This window comes from Pristiophorus japonicus, unplaced genomic scaffold (genome assembly GCF_044704955.1).
Source record: "Pristiophorus japonicus isolate sPriJap1 unplaced genomic scaffold, sPriJap1.hap1 HAP1_SCAFFOLD_154, whole genome shotgun sequence".
Lineage (NCBI taxonomy): Eukaryota > Metazoa > Chordata > Chondrichthyes > Pristiophoridae > Pristiophorus > Pristiophorus japonicus.
Genome location: NW_027251217.1, coordinates 26,934 through 53,188, shown reverse-complemented (window position 1 = coordinate 53,188; position 26,255 = coordinate 26,934). Strand labels below are relative to the sequence as shown.

Here is a 26,255-nt window from a genome sequence, read left to right as displayed (position 1 = left end):
TGTTACGTGAAATCCTGGGGGATTTTACAGCAGCAGTTGGCGCCGTTTCACAATATAACTCCCCCTGAGATATTATACCGATAAATATAAAGTACAGGGAATCGCCGCTTTATCTTTTGATTCGAGGAAAATTGTCCCATTCCTCTAATACCCGGGATTTAAGAGCTGTACAAATGGGACAAGTTTCCCCAAACATGAGGGGTCCGATCACTGAGCTCCAGGAGGGTAATTCTGATCATCGCGGAATGAGATCGGACAGAGGGACATTTACAGGCTTCACACAGACAGCACTTTATTTAATAAATACATTTACTGACAGTCCCTGAATATATGGGGAGTTGGACAGAGTGAGATTAAATATTGGGGGAATATTGCGGGGGTCAGTGGGTGCGATCGGTGGCGGGTCAGGTGGGAAATTATTTATTTGACACTGGGTCGGGACCCCGCTGTTAACCCGCTCCACACAACTTTCCCAAATGTCAGGTCTGTCAGCACTGAGCAGACCCGACACACAGCAGCGGGGGAGGCAATTCAGGTCATTATCACCTTGTTAACGATTAACAACTCATTTCAGTCCATCCTCAGAGTTTACCAGGTCACACACGGGGTCCACGCTGCTCGGGGATCACGTCGGGTAACCAGGGCAGGAGTTGAATGGCCATGGAATCATCTCATTACTTGAAAGCTGGAAATGTGCTATAAAATCTCCATTGTCACAGCTGTTCACTTTCCAAGCTCAGAAGCTGTTGCTTGCTGTGTTTGAAAGACAGGTGAGCTTTATGCAGGTTGCAAATGTTTGGAGAAAGCTCTCTATCCAGTGTCCCCTCTCTCACCATTGACAGATCGCTTCTGTTATCCCAAGTTCACCTGCCATCTATTACATCAGAATGGGTACGGTTTATACTGTCTCCCCTTGGTCCTCAGATTCTGACCATGATCAGCTCCCACACCAGCAGCACCAACAACACACCGACCTTCTCTGCAATTACCTGATGCTGCACAGGACACAGGGTATCAGCACCCGCCCACATTTCTGCCCGGGAGGTCAGGGATGGTCTCACCACGGTCAGATGTACTTCATTTGATGTTGTACACCCTGGCTGTCACACGATGCACCAGGTTAGCACCACCCCTCACCAACAACATAAAGCACCCGACAATGCCTAAACCATTCCTTTCACACTCATCAACATTGCGGGGGTTCCATTATGTCTCACCATTCATTGCAACTCACTCAGCCACTTCCAAAGGTGCACACAGGTCTGCCCAAGCACGGAAAGTATTGACAAAAAAGATTTCAATGTTTGCCAGTGTATTAACAGAAACTTCAGGTAAACATCGGCTAAAAGACCCAAGTGCTTACCGTTGTGTGTTGTTAGTTGGTGTGATTGGAGAAGGATGAGGGTGAGTGTAAGGGGTGGCGAGTGAGATGGGGATGTGATAATGTAGATAGAGAGGGATGGGTGGAGGTACAAGGTAAGTTGGTGTGAGTAAGGATGTGCAGGAGTAGGGTAGGGAAGGCAGAGTGATGGGGATGTGATGAGTGGCACAGCAGGATGGGCTTGTATCCGAGGGTCTTGAGAAGTAACAGCAGGGATTGTGGGTGCATTGGTTGTAATTTATCAAAATTCCCTGGATTCTGGGGAGGTCCCAGCAGATTGGAAAACTGCAAATGTAACGCCCCTATTTAAACAAGGAGGCAGACAAAAAGCAGGAAACTATAGACCAGTTAGCCGAACATCTGTGGTTGGGAAAATGTTGGAGTCCATTATTAAAGAAGCAATACCAGGACATTTGGAAAAGCAAAATTCAGTCAGGCACAGTCAGCATGGATTGATGAAGGGGAAGTCATGTTTGACAAATTTGCTGGAATTCTTTGAAAATGTAATCAGGGTGGATAAAGGGAACCAGTGGATATGATGTACTTGGATTTGCAGAAGGTATTTGACAAGGTGCCACATAAAAGGTTACTGCACAAGATAAAAGTTCACGGGGTTGGGGGTAATATATTGGCATAGATAGAGGATTGGCTAACTAACAGAGAACAGAGAGTCGGGATAAATGGTTCATTCTCTGGTTGGTAATCAGTAAGTACTGGTGTGCCGCAGGGATCAGTGCTGGGACCCCAACTATTTACAATCTATATTAACGACTTGAAAGAAGGGACCGAGTGTAACGTAACCAAGTTTGCTGACGATTAAAGATGGGAGGAAAAGCAATGTGTGAGGAGGACACAAAAATCTGCAAAAGGACATCGACAGTCTAAGTGAGTGGGCAAAAATTTGGCAGATGGAGTATAATGTTGGAAAGTGTGAGGTCATGCATTTTGGCAGAAAAAAAGACAAAGAGCAAGTTATTATTTCAATGGAGGAAGATTGCAAAGTGCCGCAGTACAGTGGGACCTGGGGGTACTTGTGCATGACACACAACAGGATAGTGTGCAGGTACAGCAAGTGATCAGGAAGGCCAATGGTATCTTGGCCTTTGCAAAGGGGATGGAGTATAAAAGCAGGGAAGACTTGCTACAGCGATATAAGGTATTGGTAAGGCCACACCTGGAGTACTGCGTGCAGTTTTTGTTTCCATATTTACGAAAGGATATACTTGCTTTGGAGGCAGTTCAGAGAAGGTTCACTCGGTTGATTCCGGGGATGAGAGGGTTGACTTATGAGGAAGTTGACTTATGAGGAAAGGTTGAATAGGTTGGGCCTCTACTCATTGGAATTCAGAAGAATGTGAAGTGATCTGGTTGAAATGTATAAGATTATGAAGGGGCTTGATAAGGTGGATGTAGAGAGGATGTTTCTACTGATGGGGGAGACTAGAACTAGAGGGCATGATCTTAGAATAAGGGGCCGCCCATTTAAAACTGAGATGAGGAGAAATTTCCTCTCTGAGGGTTGTAAATCTGTGGAATTGGCTGCCTCAGAGAGCTGTGGGAGCCGGGACATTGAATACATTTAAGGCAGAAATAGACAGTTTCTTAAACGATAAGGGGATAAAGGGTTATGGGGAGCGGGCGGGGGAGTGGAGCTGAGTCCATGATCAGATCGGCCATGATCTTATTGAATGGAGGAGCAGGCTCGAGGGGCCATATGGCCTACTCCTGCTCCTATTTCTGATGAGGATCAGTTTGGATTTGCTGTAACGTTTCGTGATCCACTGAGATCATTGAAAGGTTTGCACCACTGCAGTCAGGTCCTCCTGGGCTGCATTGGTCTCCTGGGGAGGTCTCTTCCGCCCATGGGAAGGGAAGAGGACCTCCCTGTGTGCTGTGAATCTATGGAGGGAGTGCTGGGAGAGCAAGGGTCAGCGGTGCACCTCTGTGCAGAGCTGGTCAGTGTTTGCAGCAGCTCACTGACAGCACAACTGTGAACATCAATGTGCGCACGGTCCCTTTAAGGGAACCGGCTGATGCCGCGTCACCAGACCCGCTTCCTCCAATTGGTTGGGAACCACACTGGGCGGGGCTTAACACGGCCAATCAGAGGAGAGTTTCACAGAGCGGGCTGGAACCGGACACGAGATGGGGACCCACCACCGACCCCGGTCACACCGGACCCACCCAGGTGGGGAATCCCGGCCCAAAACTGGGTATTAATTTACTGATGTACTTTCAGTGATTGCTGTAATATCCGAGAGAGAGAATATATCCGATCCAGGGTTTGGTTCAGTTTGTTTCTCACTCTGTTTGTGTTTAGACTGAGTTATAATAACCTGGGAGATTCAGGAGTGAAACTGCTGTCTGCGGCTCTGAGGGACCCGGACTGTAAAATACAGGAACTGTGGTAAGTACCAGACTGTGAGATTGTGTTAATAATAACTGGGTGTCTGACACTGCACATTATTATTAGTATCAGTAATAGTGTTACTAAGAAACACTGAATATTACAGGTTGAGCTTCCAAAATCTGGAATGGTCCGGAGTCCGGACACCGGGACAATCCGTGGCAGGGTCGTCCGGAATCCGTAAAATGTTCCGTAATCTAGACCGGACGACCCTGTCGATCTCTGGTCTCGCCTTACTGCCCTGACCTCGGGGCCTCCTAGCCGGCCCATCTGAACACCTCCAGGGTGGGACCCAGCCCGAACACCACCTTCCCAGCGGGGCCCTCCCCCGAACACCACCTTCCCAGCGGGGCCCTCCCCCGAACACCACCTTCCCAGCGGGGCCCTCCCCCGAACACCACCTTCCCAGCGGGGCCCTCCCCCGAACACCACCTTCCCAGCGGGGCCCTCCCCCGAACACCACCTTCCCAGCGGGGCCCTCCCCCGAACACCACCTTCCCAGCGGGGCCCTCCCCCGAACACCTCCACGGCGACGGGGCCCCACCCGAACAATTCCTTGGAGAGTAACCCCCCCACCTTTCTGACGTTTCGAAATCTGGAAATACCCAAACCTGAGCTCGGGCATTTAGGGATTTCGGACGTCAGAAACATGGTCCGAAGTCCGGAAAAACACACAAACCGGCTCGGCCTCGGTCCTGAGGTTGCCGGTTTTGAGACGCTCAACTGTATTAGTATCAGTAATAGTGTTACTAATAATAATGTATAGTGTTTATTAATATCAGTAATAGTGTTGTTAATAAACACTGAACATTATTAGTATCAGTAATAGTGTTACTAATAATAATGTTCAGTGTTTATTAATAACACTATTACTGATACTAATAATGTACAGTATTTATTACTGATACTAATAATAATGTTCAGTGTTTATTAATATCAGTAATAGTGTTATTAATAAACACGGGGGATTTACTCTGATTCCTGTTATTTCTCTCTCTGATCCCCAGGCTGCATGATGTCGGTCTCTCAGATTCTGGTACCGAGGATCTCGTCTCCGCTCTCAGTACAAACCGCTCACTGACGGTTCTGGACCTGCGATCAAACTCCTTCACAGACCGATCTTACCCCGCTCTCCGTCGCCTCATACAGACCTGCAGGAGTCTGCAGCGGATCTGGTGAGTGTTTGTGTTAATGTTTAATGTAATAAAATATAAATACGTTCAGTCACTATTTATGGGTAATATTTGACTGTAATTAACATTGAAATATTAACCCAGTCTCCGTGTTATTTACACTGTTGTTCAATCTGTTTATTTCCTGTTTAATCTTTAATCTGTTTCAGGCTGTTTGGGAATCAGTTCAGTTCAACCGGAAAGAGACATCTGGAGTCGCTGCAAGAATCCAGACCCAGACTGAGAGTGTATGTGTGAATGTTTCACTGTATGACCATCACTGCTCCCATTGTGTGAACATTTCACTGTATGACCATCACTGCTCCCATTGTGTGAACATTTCACTGTATGACCATCACTGCTCCCATTGTGTGAACATTTCACTGTATGACCATCACTGCTCCCATTGTGTGAACATTTCACTGTATGACCATCACTGCTCCCATTGTGTGAACATTTCACTGTATGACCATCACTGCTCCCATTGTGTGAACATTTCACTGTATGACCATCACTGCTCTCATTATTTGACCATTTGGGCCGATTTCCTGCCCCTCCCCTTTAACCCCGCGCGCTCCAGGTTTAAATCCTACCGGCCCTTTAACGGTTTCCCGTTCGAGCTGAGCGAGCGTCATCTCCCATTGTGACGTCAGAGGCCCCGCCCCAGGGTCACGTGACTCAGCTGCCCCGCTCCCACATCGCTGCTTCTGCAGGATATCTGGGGCTGAATGTTCCCAATGGTGCACTGGGGAAATGCACAGACAGGCAGGGCCCAGGGTGGGGCTCAGTCTGGGCTGCAGTGGGACACTGACAATTGTGCTCAGTATTCCTGGGGGTCTCTCCCAGTGAGGAGTCAGACTGTGTAACAAGTGTCCCTGTGTTCAGTGTCTCTCTCCCAGTGAGGAGTCAGACTGTGTAACAAGTGTCCCTGTGTTCAGTGTCTCTCTCCCAGTGAGGAGTCAGACTCTGTAACAAGTGTCCCTGTGTACAGTGTGTGTCTCCCAGTGAGGAGTCAGACTGTGTAACAAGTGTCCCTGTGTACAGTGTGTCTCCCCAGTGAGGAGTCAGACTGTGTAACAAGTGTCCCTGTGTACAGTCTGTCTCTCCCAGTGAGGGGTCAGACTGTGTAACAAGTGTCCCTGTGTACAGTGTGTGTCTCCCAGTGAGGAGTCAGACTGTGTAACAAGTGTCCCTGTGTACAGTCTGTCTCTCCCAGTGAGGGGTCAGACTGTGTAATAAGTGTCCCTGTGTACAGTGTCTCTCTCCCAGTGAGGGGTCAGACTGTGTAACAAGTGTCCCTGTGTACAGTGTGTGTCTCCCAGTGAGGAGTCAGACTGTGTAACAAGTGTCCCTGTGTACAGTCTGTCTCTCCCAGTGAGGGGTCAGACTGTGTAATAAGTGTCCCTGTGCACAGTGTGTGTCTCTCCCAGTGAGGGGTCAGACTCTCTAACAAGTGTCCCTGTGCACAGTGGGGGAAGGTGGCTCAACCGTGGCTAACAAGGGAAATTAAGGATAATGTTAAATCCAAGGAAGAGGCATATAAATTAGCCAGAAAAAGCAGCAAACCGGAGGACTGGGAGAAATTTAGAATTCAACAGAGGAGAACTAAGGGTTTAATTAAGAGGGGGAAAATAGAGTACGAGAGGAAGCTTGCCGGAAACATAAAAACTGACTGCAAAACCTTCTATAGATATGTGAAGAGAAAAACATTAGTGAAGACAATCATAGGTCCGTTGCAGTCGGATTCAGGTGAATTTATAATGGGGAACAAAGAAATGGCAGACCAATTGAACAAATACTTTGGTTGTCTTCACAAAGGAAGACACAAATAACCTTCCGGATGTACTAGGGGACCGACGGAGTAGTGAGAAGGAGGAACTGAAGGATATCCTTATTAGGCGGGAATTTGTGTTCGGGAAATTAACGGGATTGAAGGCCGATAAATCCCCAGGGCCTAATAGTCTACATCCCAGAGTAAAGGAAGTGGCCCTAGAAATAGTGGATGCATTGGTGATCATTTTCCAACAGTCTATCGACTCTGGATCAGTTCCTATGGACTGGAGGGTTGCTAATGTAACACCACTTTTTAAAAAAAGAGGGAGAGAAAAAACGGGTAATTATAGACCGGTTAGCCTGACATCAGTCGTGGGGAAAATGTTGGAATCAATCATTAAGGATGAAATAGCAGTGCATTTGGAAAGCAGTGAAAGGATTGGTCCAAGTCAGCATGGATTTATGAAGGGGAAATCATGCTTGACCAATCTTCTGGAATTTTTTGAGGATGTAACGAGGAGAGTGGACAGGGAAGAACCAGTGGATGTGGTGTATTTGGACTTTCAAAAGGCTTTTGACAAGGTCACACACAAGAGATTGGTGTGCAAAATCAAGGCACATGGTATTGGAGGTAATGTATTGATGTGGTTAGAGAACTGGTTGACAGACAAGAAGCAGAGAGTCGGGATTAACGGGTCCTTTTCAGAATGGCAGGCAGTGACTAGTGGAGTGCCTCAGGGCTCAGTGCTGGGACCCCAGCTCTTTATAATATATATTAATGATTTGGATGATGAAATTGAGTATAATATCTCCAAGTTTGCAGATGACAATAAACTGGGTGGCGGTGTGAGCTGTGAGGAGGACGCTAAGAGGCTGCAGGGTGACTTGGACAGGTTAGGCGAGTGGGCAAATACATGGCAGATGCAGTATAATGTGGATAAATGTGAGGTTATCCACTTTGGGGGCAAAAACATGAAGGCAGAATATTATCTGAATGGCGGCAGATTAGGAAAAGGGGAGGTGCAGTGAGACCTGGGTGTCATGGTACATCAGTCATTGAAGGTTGGCATGCAGGTACAGCAGGCTGTGAAGAAGTCAAATGGTATATTGGCCTTCATAGCGAGGGGATTTGAGTATAGGAGCAGGGAGGTCTTACTGCAGTTGTACAGGGCTTTGGTGAGACCACACCTGGAATATTGTGTTCAGTTTTGGTCTCCTAATCTGAGGAAGGACATTCTTGCTATTGAGGAAGTGCAGCGAAGGTTCACCAGACTGATTCCTGGGATGGCAGGACTGACATATGAGGAGAGACTGGATCAACTGGGCCTTTATACACTGGAGTTTAGAAGGATGAGAGGTGATCTCATAGAAACATATAAAATTCTGATGGGATTGTACAGATTAGATGCGGGAAGAATGTTCCCAATGTTGGGGAAGTCCAGAACCAGGGGACACAGTCTTAGGATAAGGGGCAGGCCATTTAGGACTGAGATGAGGAGAAACTTCTTCACTCAGCGAGTTGTTAACCTGTGGAATTCACTGCCGCAGAGAGTTGTTGATGCCAGTTCATTGGATATATTCAAGAGGGAGTTAGATATGGCCCTTACGGCTAAAGGGATCAAGGGATATGGAGAGAAAGCAGGAACCGGGTACTGAAGGCATGAACAGCCATGATCTTATTGAATGGTGGTGCAGGCTCGAATGGCTGAATGGCCTGCTCCTGCACCTATTTTCTATGTTTCTCCCCCAGTGAGGAGTCAGACTGTGTAACAAGTGTCCCTATGTACAGTGTGTCTCTCCCAGTGAGGAGTCAGACTGTGTAACAAGTGTCCCTGTGTACAGTGTGTCTCCCAGTGAGGAGTCAGACTGTGTAACAAGTATCCCTATAACCCTCCGAGTTCTCTCCACTCTGACCTGTTGCCCATCCTCGATTTTCAGCGCTCCACTGTTGGGCCCATGTTTTCAGCAGCCAAGCTCCTAAACTCTGGAATTCCCTCCCTAAAGCTCTTCGCAGATCGACCTCTCTCTCCTCCTCCTTCAAAAGCTTCTTCAAACCGACTTTTCACTGAGCTTTTGGTCATCCATCCTAACATCTCTTTATGTGGCCCAGTGTCCAATGTTTCTGATAATTGCCTTGTGACGTTTCATTACATTAAAGCCGCTATATAAATGCAAGTTATTGTTGTCCCGGTGTTGTGTTAATAAAACCCTGCTTACTTCAGCTTGTTCCTGGTCTTCTCGTTACTTTCATCAAAACCGGCTTCATTGTTTAAATGTGTTAAATAAAGGTTCCTCAAAACTACATCCCACCTTCTCCAAACGACACTGTAGACACGACCTGAGCGTCTATTGAACCGGGTGGGTTTTACTCGGGAGGCTGGCTATGCAATTTACACAAGATGGTGAGACTGGATGTGAGATAAACAGCGCAGCAGGGAATCTAAAAATGCTGCCCCACATTAATGTAAAATGGTCAACGTAACCCTGCGGCAAAATGGTCAACGTAACCCTGCGGCAAAATGGTCAACGTAACCCTGCGGCAAAATGGTCAACGTAACCCTGCGGCAAAATGGTCAACGTAACCCTGCGGCAAAATGGTCAACGTAACCCTGCGGCAAAATGGTCAACGTAACCCTGCGGCAAAATGGTCAACGTAACCCTGCGGCAAAATGGTCAACGTAACCCTGCGGCAAAATGGTCAACGTAACCCTGCGGCAAAATGGTCAACGTAACCCTGCGGCAAAATGGTCCCCATGAATCTGCAACAATCATAGAATCATACAGCCCATTGGGCCCATCCTGCCTGTGCCAGCTCTGTGAAAGAGCGATCCAATTATTCCCTCTCTCTCCCCGTACCCCTGCAAACTGTTTCTTTACAAGTGTACAAGTATAATCTGCTTCCACCACCCTTTCAGGCACTGCTTTCCAGATCATAACAGCTCTCTGCATCAAAACAAATCCTCCTCCTCTCTGCTCTGGTTCTTTTGCCAATAATGTTAAACCTGTCCTTTGGTTCCCCACCCTCCTGCCACTGGGAATAGTCTCTCCAGATTTACTCGATGAAAACCCCTCAAATGGCCTCCATGGTTGTAGCATCGCTCCGAAACACAAGCATTTTTGGAAATGTCCATCCACTGGTTTCTGAACTTAATTCCCTCTCGGCCCCTGTTCATCACCCACCCAGTTAACATGTTTTTCTAACATTGCCGGCCGGGCTTTGTATATATTTAATGTGGAGACACAGATTTTTGAACGATGAGAGTCGGGTTTTAGGGAGCGGATAGAGAAGTGGGGCTGAGTCCATGATCAGATCAGCCATGATCGTATTAAATGGTGGAGCAGGCTCGAGGGGCCAAATGGCCTACTCCGGCTCTTATTTCTTATGTACTTGTGTTATGTTCTACTTTAACCCCAGGCTTTAACCTCTTTAAAACACAGGAACTTGTTCACCAGAGACAACAAAACCAGGGCCCAGACTGGAAATTAAACCCCAGGTAATAAACAGACAGAACTCACGTGGGCCCATTGGGTACAACCTCGAGAGGGGGTCTCGGTCAGTCCCCTCTGGATGGGGTCCTCGGTCAGTCCCCTCGGCAGGGGGTCTCGGTCAGTCCCCTCGGCAGGGGGTCTCGGTCAGTCCCCTCGGCAGGGGGTCTCGGTCAGTCCCTCTGGAGGAGGCCTCATCAAACATGGCTGCCACAGCCAGTAAGTGACATCATCAAAATGGACACAGCCAGGCCACATCCCTTTCAAACTGCATGTGTGTGAGAGAGCGAGTGAGTATATTGTGGTGCATGTAGCACACAAATCACTGACTCCACACGGTCTGGTGTAAATCTAACTGCTGTGACCTTCGTCCTTTATTGTTCAGCTCCAGAGTGACTCTCAGCTGTGGTGGTCGGCCTTATTTCGTGCCTGTTGCAGGCGCTTCCAGGTTTCCCGCCACAGCGCCCTCTGTGGTGTAGCATTGTGCTTACATTACATTTAAGGAACCAGGACGATACAAACATCAATTAATAACATCACACTTCCCCCCCCCCCCCCCCCCACCAGGACACAGGACGACGATACATCAATACATAACATCACACTTGTCCAACGGAAGGCAGGGAGGCATAGACAGTGCGTTAGTATGGTACATGTTATCTGGTACATTAACTAGTTATTGACTGGTAACGGATCCCTGATTTCCTTGTTAGCCCTTATCATTAATTGTACTAGATATCCATTATTTTACACAAATACAGTGGCCATTCAGCATTAAAAAATTAATTCTTGTTATAAATTCGCCATCTCACATTAACATAGCTCATTTTAGACTCGCTCTGCCTTACAGAAGTCCTTTGTGGGGACCACCTCATGGTAAGGCCCTTTTAAGACTCACTGGTGCATTTCCATTTTAAGGCGCCATCTTTGATGCAGGAGGATTCCACGAGGCTTCTCCTTGGGCGCCGCCATCTTTGATACTCTGCTGCTCTGGACACGATGCCGCCGCCATCTTGCTCTCCGCCGCTCCGGATGCCCTCCGCCGCCGCAGCCTCCGCTCCCCTCCGCTGCCACCTGACTTGCCGCCTCTCCAGCGGCCGCACTTGCCGCGTCCCCCGCGCCCTCCGTAGCCCCCGACCTCCAGCTGCTGCCGCCGCCCGATACTAACAGCTCCTCGGCGGGGCTCTTCAGAACCGCCGGCCATCCTGGATCCCTCGCACCCCGCCCGCTCACTCCCCCGACACTAGGCCTGCCTCTGCAGGGCTGCTCGCCCGTGGGGGCTGAGGCTGCAGGATCTCTGTGTGAGGCCCGGGCCTGGGACTTGCCTGTGGGTGGATTGAGGCTGCAGCTCCAGCTCGTCGGCGCTGCTCTCTGGGGACCCGGGACACAGCAGCAGCCTGTGGAGTGATGAAGTCTTCCCAGCTCCCCCGGACCGTCCCCATCCACCTCCGGCCGAGGAGCGTCGGCCCATCGCCTGGAACGACCCACAGAGGTAAACCGTTTGTCTCGTCCCCGTGGGATACCTGCACCATCGCTCTGCCGAGAACAGGTATTAGTTCCCTGGTGTAGATACGCAGCTTCGCCGTGACCGGGACCAGCTTGGGTCGTGCAGCTGGGTTAATCCACAGTTTATCAAAAGTTCTCCGACTCATCAACGACGGACCCGAGCCCGTGTCCACTTCCATACTCACTGGGACTCTGTTGATTTTCACTTCCCTTATCACTGGGGGTGAATCGTCAGTACACGTAAACAGTCCCAACACCTCCTGTTCTGCCTGCTCCTCGGTGAACAGTGGATCATCCCCCATCTCCTCAGCCACATGGTGAGTCCGATTTCTTTTACACATACGCTGAAGGTGGCCTTTCAGGTGGCAGGTATTGCAAGTGTACTCCGCAAACCTGCACCAGTGAGCCCCATGGCTTCCTCCACAACGCCAGCATGGTGCTACTTGATTGGCCCCCCTCAGCGGACTCAGTTCCAGGATCCCGAGGTCCGTGCTCTCTGCCCCGGGCAGAGCCTCGTTCTGCAGTTTTATCCGCGGTGGGCGCTATCCTATGGACAGTGCCTGCCGGGTTCGAGACTGTGTGGATTATTTGCTTGGTGTTGCAACTCGAGATCATATGTGCCCGGCTGATGGCGATGGCCTTTGTCAGAGTGACTGTGGGTTCCGTGGCTAACAGCTTGTGAAGGAGGCCCTCGTGGCCAATCCCCATAACGAAAACGTCCCGCAACGCCTCGTCAAGGTGTGCGCCAAAATCACACGGCGCCGCGAGTCTCCTGAGGTCCGCCGCATATTTGGTGATATCCTGGCCCTCGGGTCTGCAGTGATGGTAAAATTTGTATCTGGCCGTGAGGATGCTCTCCTTCGGTTTCAACTGGTCACGAATGAGTTCAGTCAGCTCCTCGTATGACTGGTCCCTGGCGCTCCCGGGTGCCAGCAAATCCCTGACGAGACAGTAAACCTCATCTCCACAACTGGAGAGCAATATCGCCTTACGCTTATCTCTCATTGCGTATGTGTCCTCCGTCAGGTCGTTTGCTGTGAAGTAGTACTCGAGCCTTTCCGTGAAGGCCTCCCAATCATTGCCCACGGTAAAACCCTTTAGCGAGCCCAGAGTAGCCATGGTTGCGTGGAGTTCGTCCACTTCCTAGTCGCCAATGTGGTGTTTTTAATTTCAAAACATACTTTATTCACAAAAAAATACCTGTGTGGTGTGTGTAGTACACAATGTGGTGTATGTAGCACACAAATCACCGACTCCACACGGTCTGGTGTAAATCTAACTGCTGTGACCTTCGTCCTTTATTGTTCAGCTCCAGAGTGACTCTCAGGTGTGGTGGTCAGCCTTATATAGCACCTGTTGCAGGCACTTCCAGGTTTCCCACCACAGCGCCCTCTGTGGTGTAGCATTGTGCTTACATTACACTGAAGGTACTGGGATGATACACACATCATTACATAACACTGATCATGTTATGATTTGCGAAGTGCCCTGTTATCATTTCTTTAACAAAGGGTTCCAGCATTTTCCCGAGGACTGATGTCAGGCTAACTGGCTCTATCTCGCTCTGTTCCTCTCTCCCATGATTTGCTGCTAATAAATTTCCCCTCGCTACACTGCACAACCTACCGTTTCCGACCTGGATACTTTGCTGTGCTCCCACCCTGTGTGTCCCCAGATTGGGTTTAGAAAGTATGGTCACCCTAATTTAATCTGGTGATATGTGAACACTCAGCAGTTGGGGGCCTGAGCATTGTCCACACAGACAGGCAGTGAGCTATTGGCTCCTGTTCAGGGACAATTCATCACTGGCACATTCTCCCACCTTGTTCAAGGACAGCAGACAGGACGGCAACTGGTGACGGGCCAGTTCCGTTTCACAGGCAAATATGAAGGCCAACATCCCATTCGCCTTCCTGATTACCTGCTGCATCTGCAAACTAACTTTTTGGGACTCATGGACTAAGGTTTGGCAGATGGAATACAATGTCGGAAAGTGTGAGGTCATCCACCTTGGGGGAAAAAAAACAGTAAAAGGGAATATTATTTGAATCGGGAGAAATTACAACATGCTGCGGTGCAGAGGGACCTGGGGGTCCTTGTGCATGAATCCCAAAAAGTTAGTTTGCAGGTGCAGCAGGTAATCAGGAAGGTGAATGGAATGTTGGCCTTCATTGCGAGAGGGATGGAGTACAAAAGCAGGGAGGTCCTGCTGCAACTGTACAGGGTATTGGTGAGGCCACACCTGGAGTACTGCGTGCAGTTTTGGTCACCTTACTTAAGGAAGGATATACTGGCTTTGGAGGGGGTACAGAGACGATTCACTAGGCTGATTCCGGAGATGAGGGGGTTACCTTATGATGATTGTTTGAGTAGACTGGGTCTTTACTCGTTGGAATTCAGAAGGATGAGGGGGTGATCTTATAGAAACATTTAAAATAATGAAAGGGAGAGACAAGATAGAGGCAGAGAGGTTGTTTCCACTGGTCGGGGAGACTAGAACTAGGGGGCACAGCCTCAAAATACGGGGGAGCCAATTTAAAACCGAGTTGAGAAGGAATTTTTTCTCCCAGAGGGTTGGGAATCTGTGGAATTCTCTGCCCAAGGAAGCAGTTGAGGCGAGCTCATTGAATGTATTCAAATCACAGATAGATAGATTTTTAACCAATAAGGGAATTAAGGGTTACGGGGAAAGGGCGGGTAAGTGGAGCTGAGTCCACGGCCAGATCAGCCATGATCTTGTTGAATGGCAGAGCAGGCTCGAGGGGCTAGATGGCCGACTCCTGTTCCTAATTCTTATTACCTTTACTTACTGAGAGATTTCTGCATCGGGTTCAATCGTTCTAAGGTAAGAAATACAAAACAGGAACTGTTTCCGGGTTCTAAAGATTCAACACTAAGAACAAATGATAACGTTGCTAAATATGGGGAGGTTGCACACTGAATAACAGGAAGAAGAGGTAACATCTGTTACACCCAGAATTGACTTTTCCAACACACACCTGGCTGGCCTCCCACATTCTACTCACAGCTCACTCAGTCTCACCTTTATCTCCCTCCCCCTGCTGGTATCTCCCAGTATCACAGCTCACTCAGTCTCACATTTATCTCACTCCCCCTGCTGGTATCTCCCGGTATCACAGCTCACTCAGTCTCACCTTTATCTCCCTCCCCCTGCTGGTATCTCCCGGTATCACAGCTCACTCAGTCTCACCTTTATCTCACTCCCCCTGCTGGTATGTCCCGGTATCACAGCTCACTCAGTCTCACCTTTATCTCACTCCCCCTGCTGGTATGTCCCGGTATCACAGCTCACTCAGTCTCACCTTTATCTCACTCCCCCTGCTGGTATCTCCCGGTATCACAGCTCACTCAGTCTCACCTTTATCTCACTCCCCCTGCTGGTATTTCCCGGTATCACAGCTCACTCAGTCTCACCTTTATCTCCCTCCCCCTGCTGGTATCTCCCGGTATCACAGCTCACTCAGTCTCACCTTTATCTCACTCCCCCTGCTGGTATTTCCCGGTATCACAGCTCACTCAGTCTCACCTTTATCTCCCTCCCCCTGCTGGTATCTCCCGGTATCACAGCTCACTCAGTCTCACCTTTATCTCCCTCCCCCTGCTGGTATGTCCCGGTATCACAGCTCACTCAGTCTCACCTTTATCTCACTCCCCCTGCTGGTATCTCCCGGTATCACAGCTCACTCAGTCTCACCTTTATCTCCCTCCCCCTGCTGGTATCTCCCGGTATCACAGCTCACTCAGTCTCACCATTATCTCCCTCCCCCTGCTGGTATCTCCCGGTATCAAAGCTCACTCAGTCTCACCTTTATCTCCCTCCCCCTGCTGGTATCTCCCGGTATCACAGCTCACTCAGTCTCACCTTTATCTCCCTCCCCCTGCTGATATCTCCCGGTATCACAGCTCACTCAGTCTCACCTTTATCTCACTCACCCTGCTGGTGTCTCCAGGTGTCACAGCTCACTCAGTCTCACCTTTATCTCACTCCACCTGCTGGTATCTCCCGTTCTCACAGCTCACTCAGTCTCACCTTTATCTCCCTCCCCCTGCTGGTATCTCCCGGTATCACAGCTCACTCAGTCTCACCTTTATCTCCCTCCCCCTGCTGGTATCTCCCGGTATCACAGCTCACTCAGTCTCACCTTTATCTCCCTCCCCCTGCTGGTATCTCCCGGTATCACAGCTCACTCAGTCTCACCTTATCTCCCTCCACCTGCTGGTATCTCCCGGTATCACAGCTCACTCAGTCTCACCTTTATCTCATTCCCCCTGCTGGTATCTCCCGGTATCACAGCTCACTCAGTCTCACCTTTATCTCCCGCCCCCTGCTGGTATCTCCCGGTATCACAGCTCACTCAGTCTCACCTTTATCTCCCTCCCCCTGCTGGTATCTCCCGGTATCACAGCTCACTCAGTCTCACCTTTATCTCACTCCCCCTGCTGGTATCTCCCGGTATCACAGCTCACTCAGTCTCACCATTATCTCCCTCCCCCTGCTGGTATCTCCCGGTATCAAAGCTCACTCAGTCTCACCTTTATCTCCCTCCCCCTGCTGGTATCTCCCGGTATCAAAGCTCACTCAGTCTCACCTTTATCTCCCTCCCCCTGCTGGTATCTCCCGGTATCACAGCTCACTCAGTCTCACCTTTATCTCCCTCCCCCTGCTGGTATCTCCCGGTATCACAGCTCACTCAGTCTCACCTTTATTTCCCTCCCCCTGCTGGTATCTCCCGGTATCACAGCTCACTCAGTCTCACCTTTATCTCCCTTCCCCTGCTGGTATCTCCCGGTATCACAGCTCACTCACTCTCACCTTTATCTCACTCGCTCTGCTGGTATCTCCCGGTATCACAGCTCACTCACTCTCACCTTTATCTCCCTCCCCCTGCTGGTATCTCCCGGTATCACAGCTGACTCACTCTCACATTTATCTCACTCCCCCTGCTGGTATCTCCCAGTATCACAGCTCACTCAGTCTCACCTTTATCTCCCTCCCCCTGCTGGTATGTCCCGGTATCACAGCTCACTCACTCTCACCTTTATCTCACTCCCCCTTCTGGTATCTCCCTGTATCACAGCTCACTCTCACCTTTATCTCACTCCCCCTTCTGGTATCTCCCGGTATCACAGCTCACTCAGTCTCACCTTTATCTCACTCCACCTGCTGGTATCTCCTAGTATCACAGCTCACTCAGTCTCACCTTTATCTCCCTCCCCCTACTGGTATCTTCCGGTATCACAGCTCACTCCGTCTCACCTTTATCTCACTCGCTCTGCTGGTATCTCCCGGTATCACAGCTCACTCAGTCTCACCTTTATGTCCCTCCCCCTGCTGGTGTCTCCAGATATCACAGCTCACTCATTCTCACCTTTATCTCCCTCCACCTGCTGGTGTCTCCAGGTATCACAGCTCACTCAGTCTTACCTTTATCTCCCTCCACCTGCTGGTATCTCCCTGTATCACAGCTCACTCAGTCTCACCTTTATGTCCCTCCCCCTGCTGGTGTCTCCAGATATCACAGCTCACTCATTCTCACCTTTATCTCCCTCCACCTGCTGGTATCTCCCGGTATCACAGCTCACTCAGTCTCACCTTTATCTCTCTCCACCTGCTGGTATCTCTCGGGTATCACAGCCCGCTCAGTCTCACCTTTATCTCCCTCCCCCTGCTGGTAACACCCGGTATCACAGCTCACTCAGTCTCACCTTTATTTCCCTCCACCTGCTGGTGTCTCCAGGTATCACAGCTCACTCAGTCTCACCTTTATCTCACTCCACCTGCTGGTATCTCCCGGTATCACAACTCACTCAATCTCACCTTTCTCTCACACCCCCTGCTGGTGTCTCCAGGTGTCACAGCTCACTCAGTCTCACCTTTATCTCACTCCACCTGCTGGTATCTCCCGGTATCACAGCTCACTCAGTCTCACCTTTATCTCCCTCCCCCTGCTGGTATCTCCGGGTATCACAGCTCACTCAGTCTCACCATTATCTCCCTCCCCCTGCTGGTATCTCCCGGTATCGAAGCTCACTCAGTCTCACCTTTATCTCCCTCCCCCTGCTGGTATCTCCCGGTATCACAGCTCACTCAGTCTCACCTTTATCTCCCTCCCCCTGCTGGTATCTCCCGGTATCACAGCTCACTCAGTCTCACCTTTATCTCCCTCCCCCTGCTGGTATCTCCCGGTATCACAGCTCACTCAGTCTCACCTTTATCTCCCTCCCCCTGCTGGTATGTCCCGGTATCACAGCTCACTCAGTCTCACCTTTATCTCACTCCCCCTGCTGGTATCTCCCAGTATCACAGCTCACTCAATTTCACATTTATCTCCCTCCCCCTGCTGGTGTCTCCCGGTATCACAGCTCACTCAGTCTCACCTTTATCTCACTCACCCTGCTGGTGTCTCCAGGTGTCACAGCTCACTCAGTCTCACCTTTATCTCACTCCACCTGCTGGTATCTCCCGGTATCACAGCTCACTCAGTCTCACCTTTATCTCCCTCCCCCTGCTGGTATCTCCCGGTATCACAGCTCACTCAGTCTCACCTTTATCTCCCTCCCCCTGCTGGTATCTCCCGGTATCACAGCTCACTCAGTCTCACCTTTATCTCCCTCCCCCTGCTGGTATCTCCCGGTATCACAGCTCACTCAGTCTCACCTTATCTCCCTCCACCTGCTGGTATCTCCCGGTATCACAGCTCACTCAGTCTCACCTTTATCTCATTCCCCCTGCTTGTATCTCCCGGTATCACAGCTCACTCAGTCTCACCTTTATCTCCCTCCCCCTGCTGGTATCTCCCGGTATCACAGCTCACTCAGTCTCACCTTTATCTCCCTCCCCCTGCTGGTATCTCCCGGTATCACAGCTCACTCAGTCTCACCTTTATCTCACTCCCCCTGCTGGTATCTCCCGGTATCACAGCTCACTCAGTCTCACCATTATCTCCCTCCCCCTGCTGGTATCTCCCGGTATCAAAGCTCACTCAGTCTCACCTTTATCTCCCTCCCCCTGCTGGTATCTCCCGGTATCAAAGCTCACTCAGTCTCACCTTTATCTCCCTCCCCCTGCTGGTATCTCCCGGTATCACAGCTCACTCAGTCTCACCTTTATCTCCCTCCCCCTGCTGGTATCTCCCGGTATCACAGCTCACTCAGTCTCACCTTTATCTCCCTCCCCCTGCTGGTATCTCCCGGTATCACAGCTCACTCAGTCTCACCTTTATCTCCCTTCCCCTGCTGGTATCTCCCGGTATCACAGCTCACTCACTCTCACCTTTATCTCACTCGCTCTGCTGGTATCTCCCGGTATCACAGCTCACTCACTCTCACCTTTATCTCCTTCCCCTGCTGGTATCTCCTGGTATCACAGCTGACTCACTCTCACATTTATCTCACTCCCCCTGCTGGTATCTCCCAGTATCACAGCTCACTCAGTCTCACCTTTATCTCCCTCCCCCTGCTGGTATGTCCCGGTATCACAGCTCACTCACTCTCACCTTTATCTCACTCCCCCTTCTGGTATCTCCCTGTATCACAGCTCACTCTCACCTTTATCTCACTCCCCCTGCTGGTATCTCCCAGTATCACAGCTCACTCAGTCTCACCTTTATCTCACTCCACCTGCTGGTATCTCCTAGTATCACAGCTCACTCAGTCTCACCTTTATCTCCCTCCCCCTACTGGTATCTTCCGGTATCACAGCTCACTCCGTCTCACCTTTATCTCACTCGCTCTGCTGGTATCTCCCGGTATCACAGCTCACTCAGTCTCACCTTTATGTCCCTCCCCCTGCTGGTGTCTCCAGATATCACAGCTCACTCATTCTCACCTTTATCTCCCTCCACCTGCTGGTGTCTCCAGGTATCACAGCTCACTCAGTCTTACCTTTATCTCCCTCCACCTGCTGGTATCTCCCTGTATCACAGCTCACTCAGTCTCACCTTTATGTCCCTCCCCCTGCTGGTGTCTCCAGATATCACAGCTCACTCATTCTCACCTTTATCTCCCTCCACCTGCTGGTATCTCCCGGTATCACAGCTCACTCAGTCTCACCTTTATCTCTCTCCACCTGCTGGTATCTCTCGGGTATCACAGCCCGCTCAGTCTCACCTTTATCTCCCTCCCCCTGCTGGTAACACCCGGTATCACAGCTCACTCAGTCTCACCTTTATTTCCCTCCACCTGCTGGTGTCTCCAGGTATCACAGCTCACTCAGTCTCACCTTTATCTCACTCCACCTGCTGGTATCTCCCGGTATCACAACTCACTCAATCTCACCTTTCTCTCACACCCCCTGCTGGTGTCTCCAGGTGTCACAGCTCACTCAGTCTCACCTTTATCTCACTCCACCTGCTGGTATCTCCCGGTATCACAGCTCACTCAGTCTCACCTTTATCTCACTCCACCTGCTGGTATCTCCCGGTATCACAGCTCACTCAGTCTCACCTTTATCTCACTCCACCTGCTGGTATCTCCCGGTATCACAGCTCACTCAGTCTCACCTTTATCTCCCTCCCCCTGCTGGTATCTCCCGGTATCACAGCTCACTCAGTCTCACCTTTATCTCACTCCCCCTGCTGGTATCTCCCGGTATCACAGCTCACTCAGTCTCACCTTTATCTCACTCCCCCTGCTGGTATCTCCCGGTATCACAGCTCATTCAGTCTCACCTTCATCTCACTCCCCATGCTGGTGTCTCCAGGTGTCACAGCTCACTCACTCTCACCTTTGTCTCACTCCCCCTGCTGGTATCTCCCGGTATCACAGCTCATTCAGTCTCACCTTCATCTCACTCCCCATGCTGGTGTCTCCAGGTGTCACAGCTCACTCACTCTCACCTTTATCTCACTCCCCCTGCTGGTATCTCCCGGTATCACAGCTCATTCAGTCTCACCTTCATCTCACTCCCCATGCTGGTGTCTCCAGGTATCACAGCTCACTCACTCTCACTGAGAATGCTCAGGGGATCCAAGAGCTAGTAGATCACAAGCGCAGAGCATTTCTGAGCCTGAAGCAACAACGCAACTCGGGAGCAGCAAAGCAGCATTACAGACGGCTCAAGGCTGAGGTCCAACAAAAACCCAGGACCTAAATAACAGGTGGTGGATGGAGAAAGCACAGGCCCAAGGCCCCACCACAATGCTGGCCAAGAACGGGGAAATACTCATCAAGGACACCGAGGCAGTCAGGACCCGCTGGAAGGAGCACTCCAAAGATCTCCTCAATCGAGACTCTGCCTTTGACTCGAGTGTTCTCGACTCCATCCCGCAGCATGCTACTCGCCACCACCTCAGTGAAACCACAACACTGCACGAGGTAGATAAAGCCATAAGACAGCTTAAGAACAACAAGGCTACAGGAGCGGATGGAATCCCTGCTGAGGCACTAAGGTACAGCAGAGAGGCACTGCTGGTGCAAATATATGACCTCATCTCGCTCATCTGGAGGAGGAGAGCATGCAGCGATCGTGACCATCTTTAATAAAGGGGACAAGTCCAACTGCGGCAACTACAGAGGAATCTCCCTGCTATCAGCCACTGGGAAAGTTGTTGCTAGAATTCTCCTCAACCGTCTTCTCCCTGTAGCTGAGGAGCTCCTCCCGGAGTCGCAGTGCGGATTTCGTCTCCTCCGGGCACAACGGACATGATTTTTGCAGCGCGACAGCTGAGGGAAAAATGCAGGGAACAGCACCAGCCATTATACATGGCCTTCTTCGAGCTTACAAAGGCCTTTGACACTGTCAACCGCGAGGGTCTATGGAGCACCCTCCTCCATTTCGGATGCCCCCAAAAGTTCATCACCATCCTCCGCCTGCTCCACGACGACATGCAGGCCGTGATCCTTATCAACGGATCCATCACAACCCTCTGGGAGAAGAAATTCCGTCTCAACTCGCTTTTAAATTGGCTCCCCCGTATTTTGAGGCTGTGCCCCCTAGTTCTAGTCTCCCCTTCCAGTGGAAACAACCTCTCTGCCTCTATCTTGTCTCTCCCTTTCATTATTTAAAATGTTTCTATAAGATCACCCCTCATCCTTCTGATCTCCAACGAGTAAAGACCCAGTCTACTCAATCTATCATCATAAGGTAACCCCCTCATCTCCGGAATCAGCCGAGTGAATCGTCTCTGTACCCCCTCCAAAGCCAGTATATCCTTCCTTAAGTAAGGTGACCAAAACTGCACGCAGTACTCCAGGTGCGTCCTCACCAATACCCTATACAGTTGCAGCAGGACCTCCCTGCTTTTGTACTCCATCCCTCTCGCAATGAAGGCCAACATTCCATTCGCCTTCCTGATTACCTGCTGCTCCTGCAAACTAACTTTTTGGGATTGGAAAAAAAAGGGCCTTGTAAATGTCTGGTGTGTCACCCAGGTAGGGTGGCACGGTTTAATGTCTTTTGTTTTTGCAGATAAACTCCAAAAAGAGTTTCATGTACAAGGACCCCCAGGTCCCTCTGCACCTCAGCATGTTATAATTTCTCCCCATTCAAATAATATTCCCTTTTACTGTTTTTTTTCCCCAAGGTGGATGTCCTTACACTTTCTGACATTGTATTCCATCTGCCAAACCTTCGCCCATTCGCTTAACCTATCCAGGCTTGTGATTTAATTTTAGTGATTTTTTTGTGTGTGAAGGAGTGCTTTTAGCAGCACTGTTGAATAAATCACCTGCTGAAATCACTGAGTGCAGCTTTTCGCTGCTAAACTTGCAGAACAGGTGCTGCATTGGTGCATGCAAATTAAGGAGTGTGTGTTTTGAGAAATAAGAGTGCTAATTCAACTTTGCAATGGAACAACGTCCACCAAGAACAAAGAATTTCTTGCATGAGGAAGTGGAGATATTAGTCAACATAATTGAGCAGAGATGACAGGAGCTAGATACCAGCAACAGAGGTCGCATAAAAGTGCCACCTAAAGAAATGAAGAAACACTGGAACCAAGTTGCAGAAGATTACTGCGCAGTGGTGCGTACCAGGAGATCTGGAAGCCAGTGTAAAAAGAAATGGCATGACCTTGGTCTAGTAGTTAGTGTAAGTAATATTTTCCATTTTTAATGTAATCATAATTATAACGTGGCTATCTGTATGTCCCACCTTGCAGACTGACACACTCTGTAAAAAGTTATATTTTACTCTTTGCAGAAGAAATTGGCCCACAACAAAAGGGAAGCAACTCGAACAGGAGGAGGCGTGCCCAATCTGCATCCACTGACACCCTTGGAACAGAGGGTAGCTGCTATGATGAGTCGTACATGGAGAAAAGCAATCAGTACAGCACAAGCTGGGCCCGCACGCGAGGAACAGGGTAAGTCCTGAAAATGCATCGTGGCCCTTCAAATCAACCTGCTGCCTGGCCTGCTATGTGTAAGAGTACTCATAACACCCATCCGGCCCCCTCCCTTGCTGTTAAACATTTGACTGTTCTGATATATTTTGCAGAACATGATGATGATGATGATGACGATGCCAACCCTGAGGATCCTGAGGATACAGAACAAGAACCAGTACAACCAGATGCGGACGAACCAGACTGGATGATGGCAGCGATGACTCAAATGTCTGCAGGGGAGAGTTTCCAAATTAATGTTTATGAGCCCCCATCAAGGGGCATCAGAGTTTCAACCCCCAGCATAGGTTCTGGTTCCACCTTCTATGGTTTTGATTCCGATGCTGTGGGTCCCAGTGCTGCTGCTGGTATCTTGGAGCAGTTTACACCCATTCACCCACCATCCCAGCCCACGGCTCGCACTCGAGTACTGTCGTCTGGAACACCAAGTGCCCCACCGTCCCAGCCCACGCCTCTCTCTCTAGTACTGTCGTCTGGAACACCAAGTGCCCCACCGTCCCAGCCCGCGCCTCTCTCTCTAGTACTGCCGTCTGGAACAGAGCGTCCCAGCGTCCCAGCCCATGCCTCTCTCTCTAGTACTGCCGTCTGGAACACAGACCGTCCCACCGTCCCAGCCCATGCCTCTCTCTCTAGTACTGTCGTCTGGAACACAGACCGTCCCACCGTCCCAGCCCATGCCTCTCTCTCTAGTACTGTCGTCTGGAACACAGACCGTCCCACCGTCCCAGCCCATGCCTCTCTCTCTAGTACTGTCGTCTGGAACACAGACCGTCCCACCGTCCCAGCCCACGCCTCTCTCTCTAGTACTGTCGTCTGGAACACAGACCGTCCCACCGTCCCAGCCCATGCCTCTCTCTCTAGTACTGTCGTCTGGAACACAGACCGTCCCACCGTCCCAGCCCACGCCTCTCTCTCTAGTACTGCCGTCTGGAACACCAAGTGCCCCACCGTCCCAGCCCATGCCTCTCTCTCGAGTGCTGTCGTCTGGAACACCAAGTGCCCCACCGTCCCAGCCCGCGCCTCTCTCTCTAGTACTGCCGTCTGGAACAGAGCGTCCCAGCGTCCCAGCCCATGCCTCTCTCTCTCGTACTGCCGTCTAGAACACAGACCGTCCCACCGTCCCAGCCCACGCCTCTCTCTCTAGTACTGCCGTCTGGAACACAGACCGTCCCACCATCCCAGCCCACGTCCCTCTCTCTAGTACTGCCGTCTGGAACACAGACTGTCCCACCATCCTAGCCCGCGCCTCTCTCTCTAGTACTGCCGTCTGGAACACAGACCGTCCCACCATCCCAGCCCGTGCCTCTCTCTCTCTAGTACTGCCGTCTGGAACACAGACCATCCCAGCGTCCCAGCCCGCGCCTCTCTCTCTAGTACTGCCGTCTGGAACAGAGCGTCCCAGCGTCCCAGCCCATGCCTCTCTCTCTAGTACTGCCGTCTGGAACACAGACCATCCCACCGTCCCACCATCCCAGCCCACGCCTCTCTCTCAAATACTGCCGTCTGGAACAGAGCGTCCCAGCGTCCCAGCGCGCGCCTCTCTCTCTAGTACTGCCGTCTGCAACACCGAGCGTCCCACTGTCCCAGCTCGCGCCTCCCTGTGTAGTGGTGCCGTTTGGAACACCGAGCGTCCCATCGTCCCTGCCCGCGCCTCCAGTGCAGTGGTGCTGTGAGGCAGACCCAGGCAGAGGAGAAGGAGATTGGAGACGCGCTCTCCTGAGATGCAGCGTGCAACAGATGCGGCTCAGGTTGTGGCAATGGGTATGGAGACCAAAGAGCTTACCCGATCACTCATCGGTAGCGTCAGTGCAGTGGGTGAAGAGGTGACGGGCCTGACGGGAGAAATAGCAGTAATGACACGGGAACTTAGGGAGGGAATGTCCGAGGGAGTGCAATCGACGACACAGGGCCGTCAGGGAGGGCATGCAAACGACAGCACAGGCCCCTCATGGGGACAGCTGCTGCAATAAGGGCACACAGCCCCGCCAGTCAAATGACACCCCCATGAAGAAGTGAACATTCACTGAGATGTGGATGAGAGATGGTTGCAGCCTTTCTCTGCTGCTTTTGTTCTTGTTCTTGATGTAGCTGTCGTCGCGTTTTTCACATTGAAATTGTTTTGTAAGTTTTGTAACTTTACAACTTATAAGTGATCTTAGGGTGTTGAAGTGATCTTATCGTGTAAATGCTCTCACTTTTTGTAACTTATTTAATTTTGCACCTAAAAGTGATCTTGAAGTTTAAGTGATGTTAAGAGTGTAAGATTTTTCACATTGAGATTGTTTTGTAACTTTACAAGTTTATAAGTGATCGTAAAGTTTTTAAGTGATCTTCAAGAGTCATATTAAAAAGTGAAGTTTGATACAACAAATATTTTATTACAGTGACGTTAACTTTTCAATAAAATATTTTTTCATTAAAACTGTTTCAGGAAATTAGGGGTGCATGCAATAAAGGTGCAGCAGTTATAATGGGTGACTTTAATATGCATATAGATTGGGTTAACCAAACTGGAAGCAATACGGTGGAGGAGGATTTCCTGGAGTGCATAAGGGATGATTTTCTAGACCAATATGTTGAAGAACCAACTGGGGGAGAGGCCATCTTAGACTGGGTGTTGTGTAATGAGAGAGGATTAATTAGTAATCTCGTTGTGTGAGGCCCCTTGGGGAATAGTGACCATAATATGGTGGAATTCTACATTAGGATGAAGAATGAAACAGTTAATTCAGAGACCATGGTCCAGAACTTAAAGAAGGGTAACTTTGAAGGTATGAGGCGTGAATTGGCTAGGATAGATTGGCGAATGATACTGAAGGGGTTGACAGTGGATGGGCAATGGCAGACATTTAGAGACCGCATGGATGAACTACAACAATTGTACATCCCTGTCTGGCGTAAAAATAAAAAAGGGAAGATGGCTCAACCGTGGCTATCAAGGGAAATCAGGGATAGTATCAAAGCCAAGGAAGTGGCATACAAATTGGCCAGAAATAGCAGTGAACCTGGGGATTGGGAGAAATTTAGAACTCAGCAGAGGAGGACAAAGGGTTTGATTAGGGCAGGGAAAATAGAGTACGAGAGGAAGCTTGCAGGGAACATTAAGACGGACTGCAAAAGCTTCTATAGATATGTAAAGAGAAAAAGGTTAGGAAAGACAAACG

At 50.1% G+C, this 26,255-nt stretch overlaps 2 protein-coding genes across 9 annotated transcripts in view; one reads left to right on the top strand and one right to left on the bottom strand.

The window, feature by feature from the left end:
* The window catches only part of LOC139242936 (NACHT, LRR and PYD domains-containing protein 12-like), a 51,347-nt gene extending 42,393 nt beyond the window's left edge, over positions 1-8,954 (top strand). Inside the window, exons 11-13 of the mRNA XM_070870589.1 lie at positions 3,702-3,788; positions 4,796-4,963; positions 5,131-8,954. Of these exons, the coding sequence (XP_070726690.1) occupies positions 3,702-3,788; positions 4,796-4,963; positions 5,131-5,218 (343 nt within the window). The 3' untranslated portion in view covers positions 5,219-8,954. The remainder of the gene's footprint in view (positions 1-3,701; positions 3,789-4,795; positions 4,964-5,130) is intronic.
* LOC139242937 (uncharacterized) overlaps positions 1-26,255 on the bottom strand; it is a 596,540-nt gene that overhangs the window by 560,039 nt on the left and 10,246 nt on the right. The gene's annotated exons all lie outside the window — the stretch shown is intronic.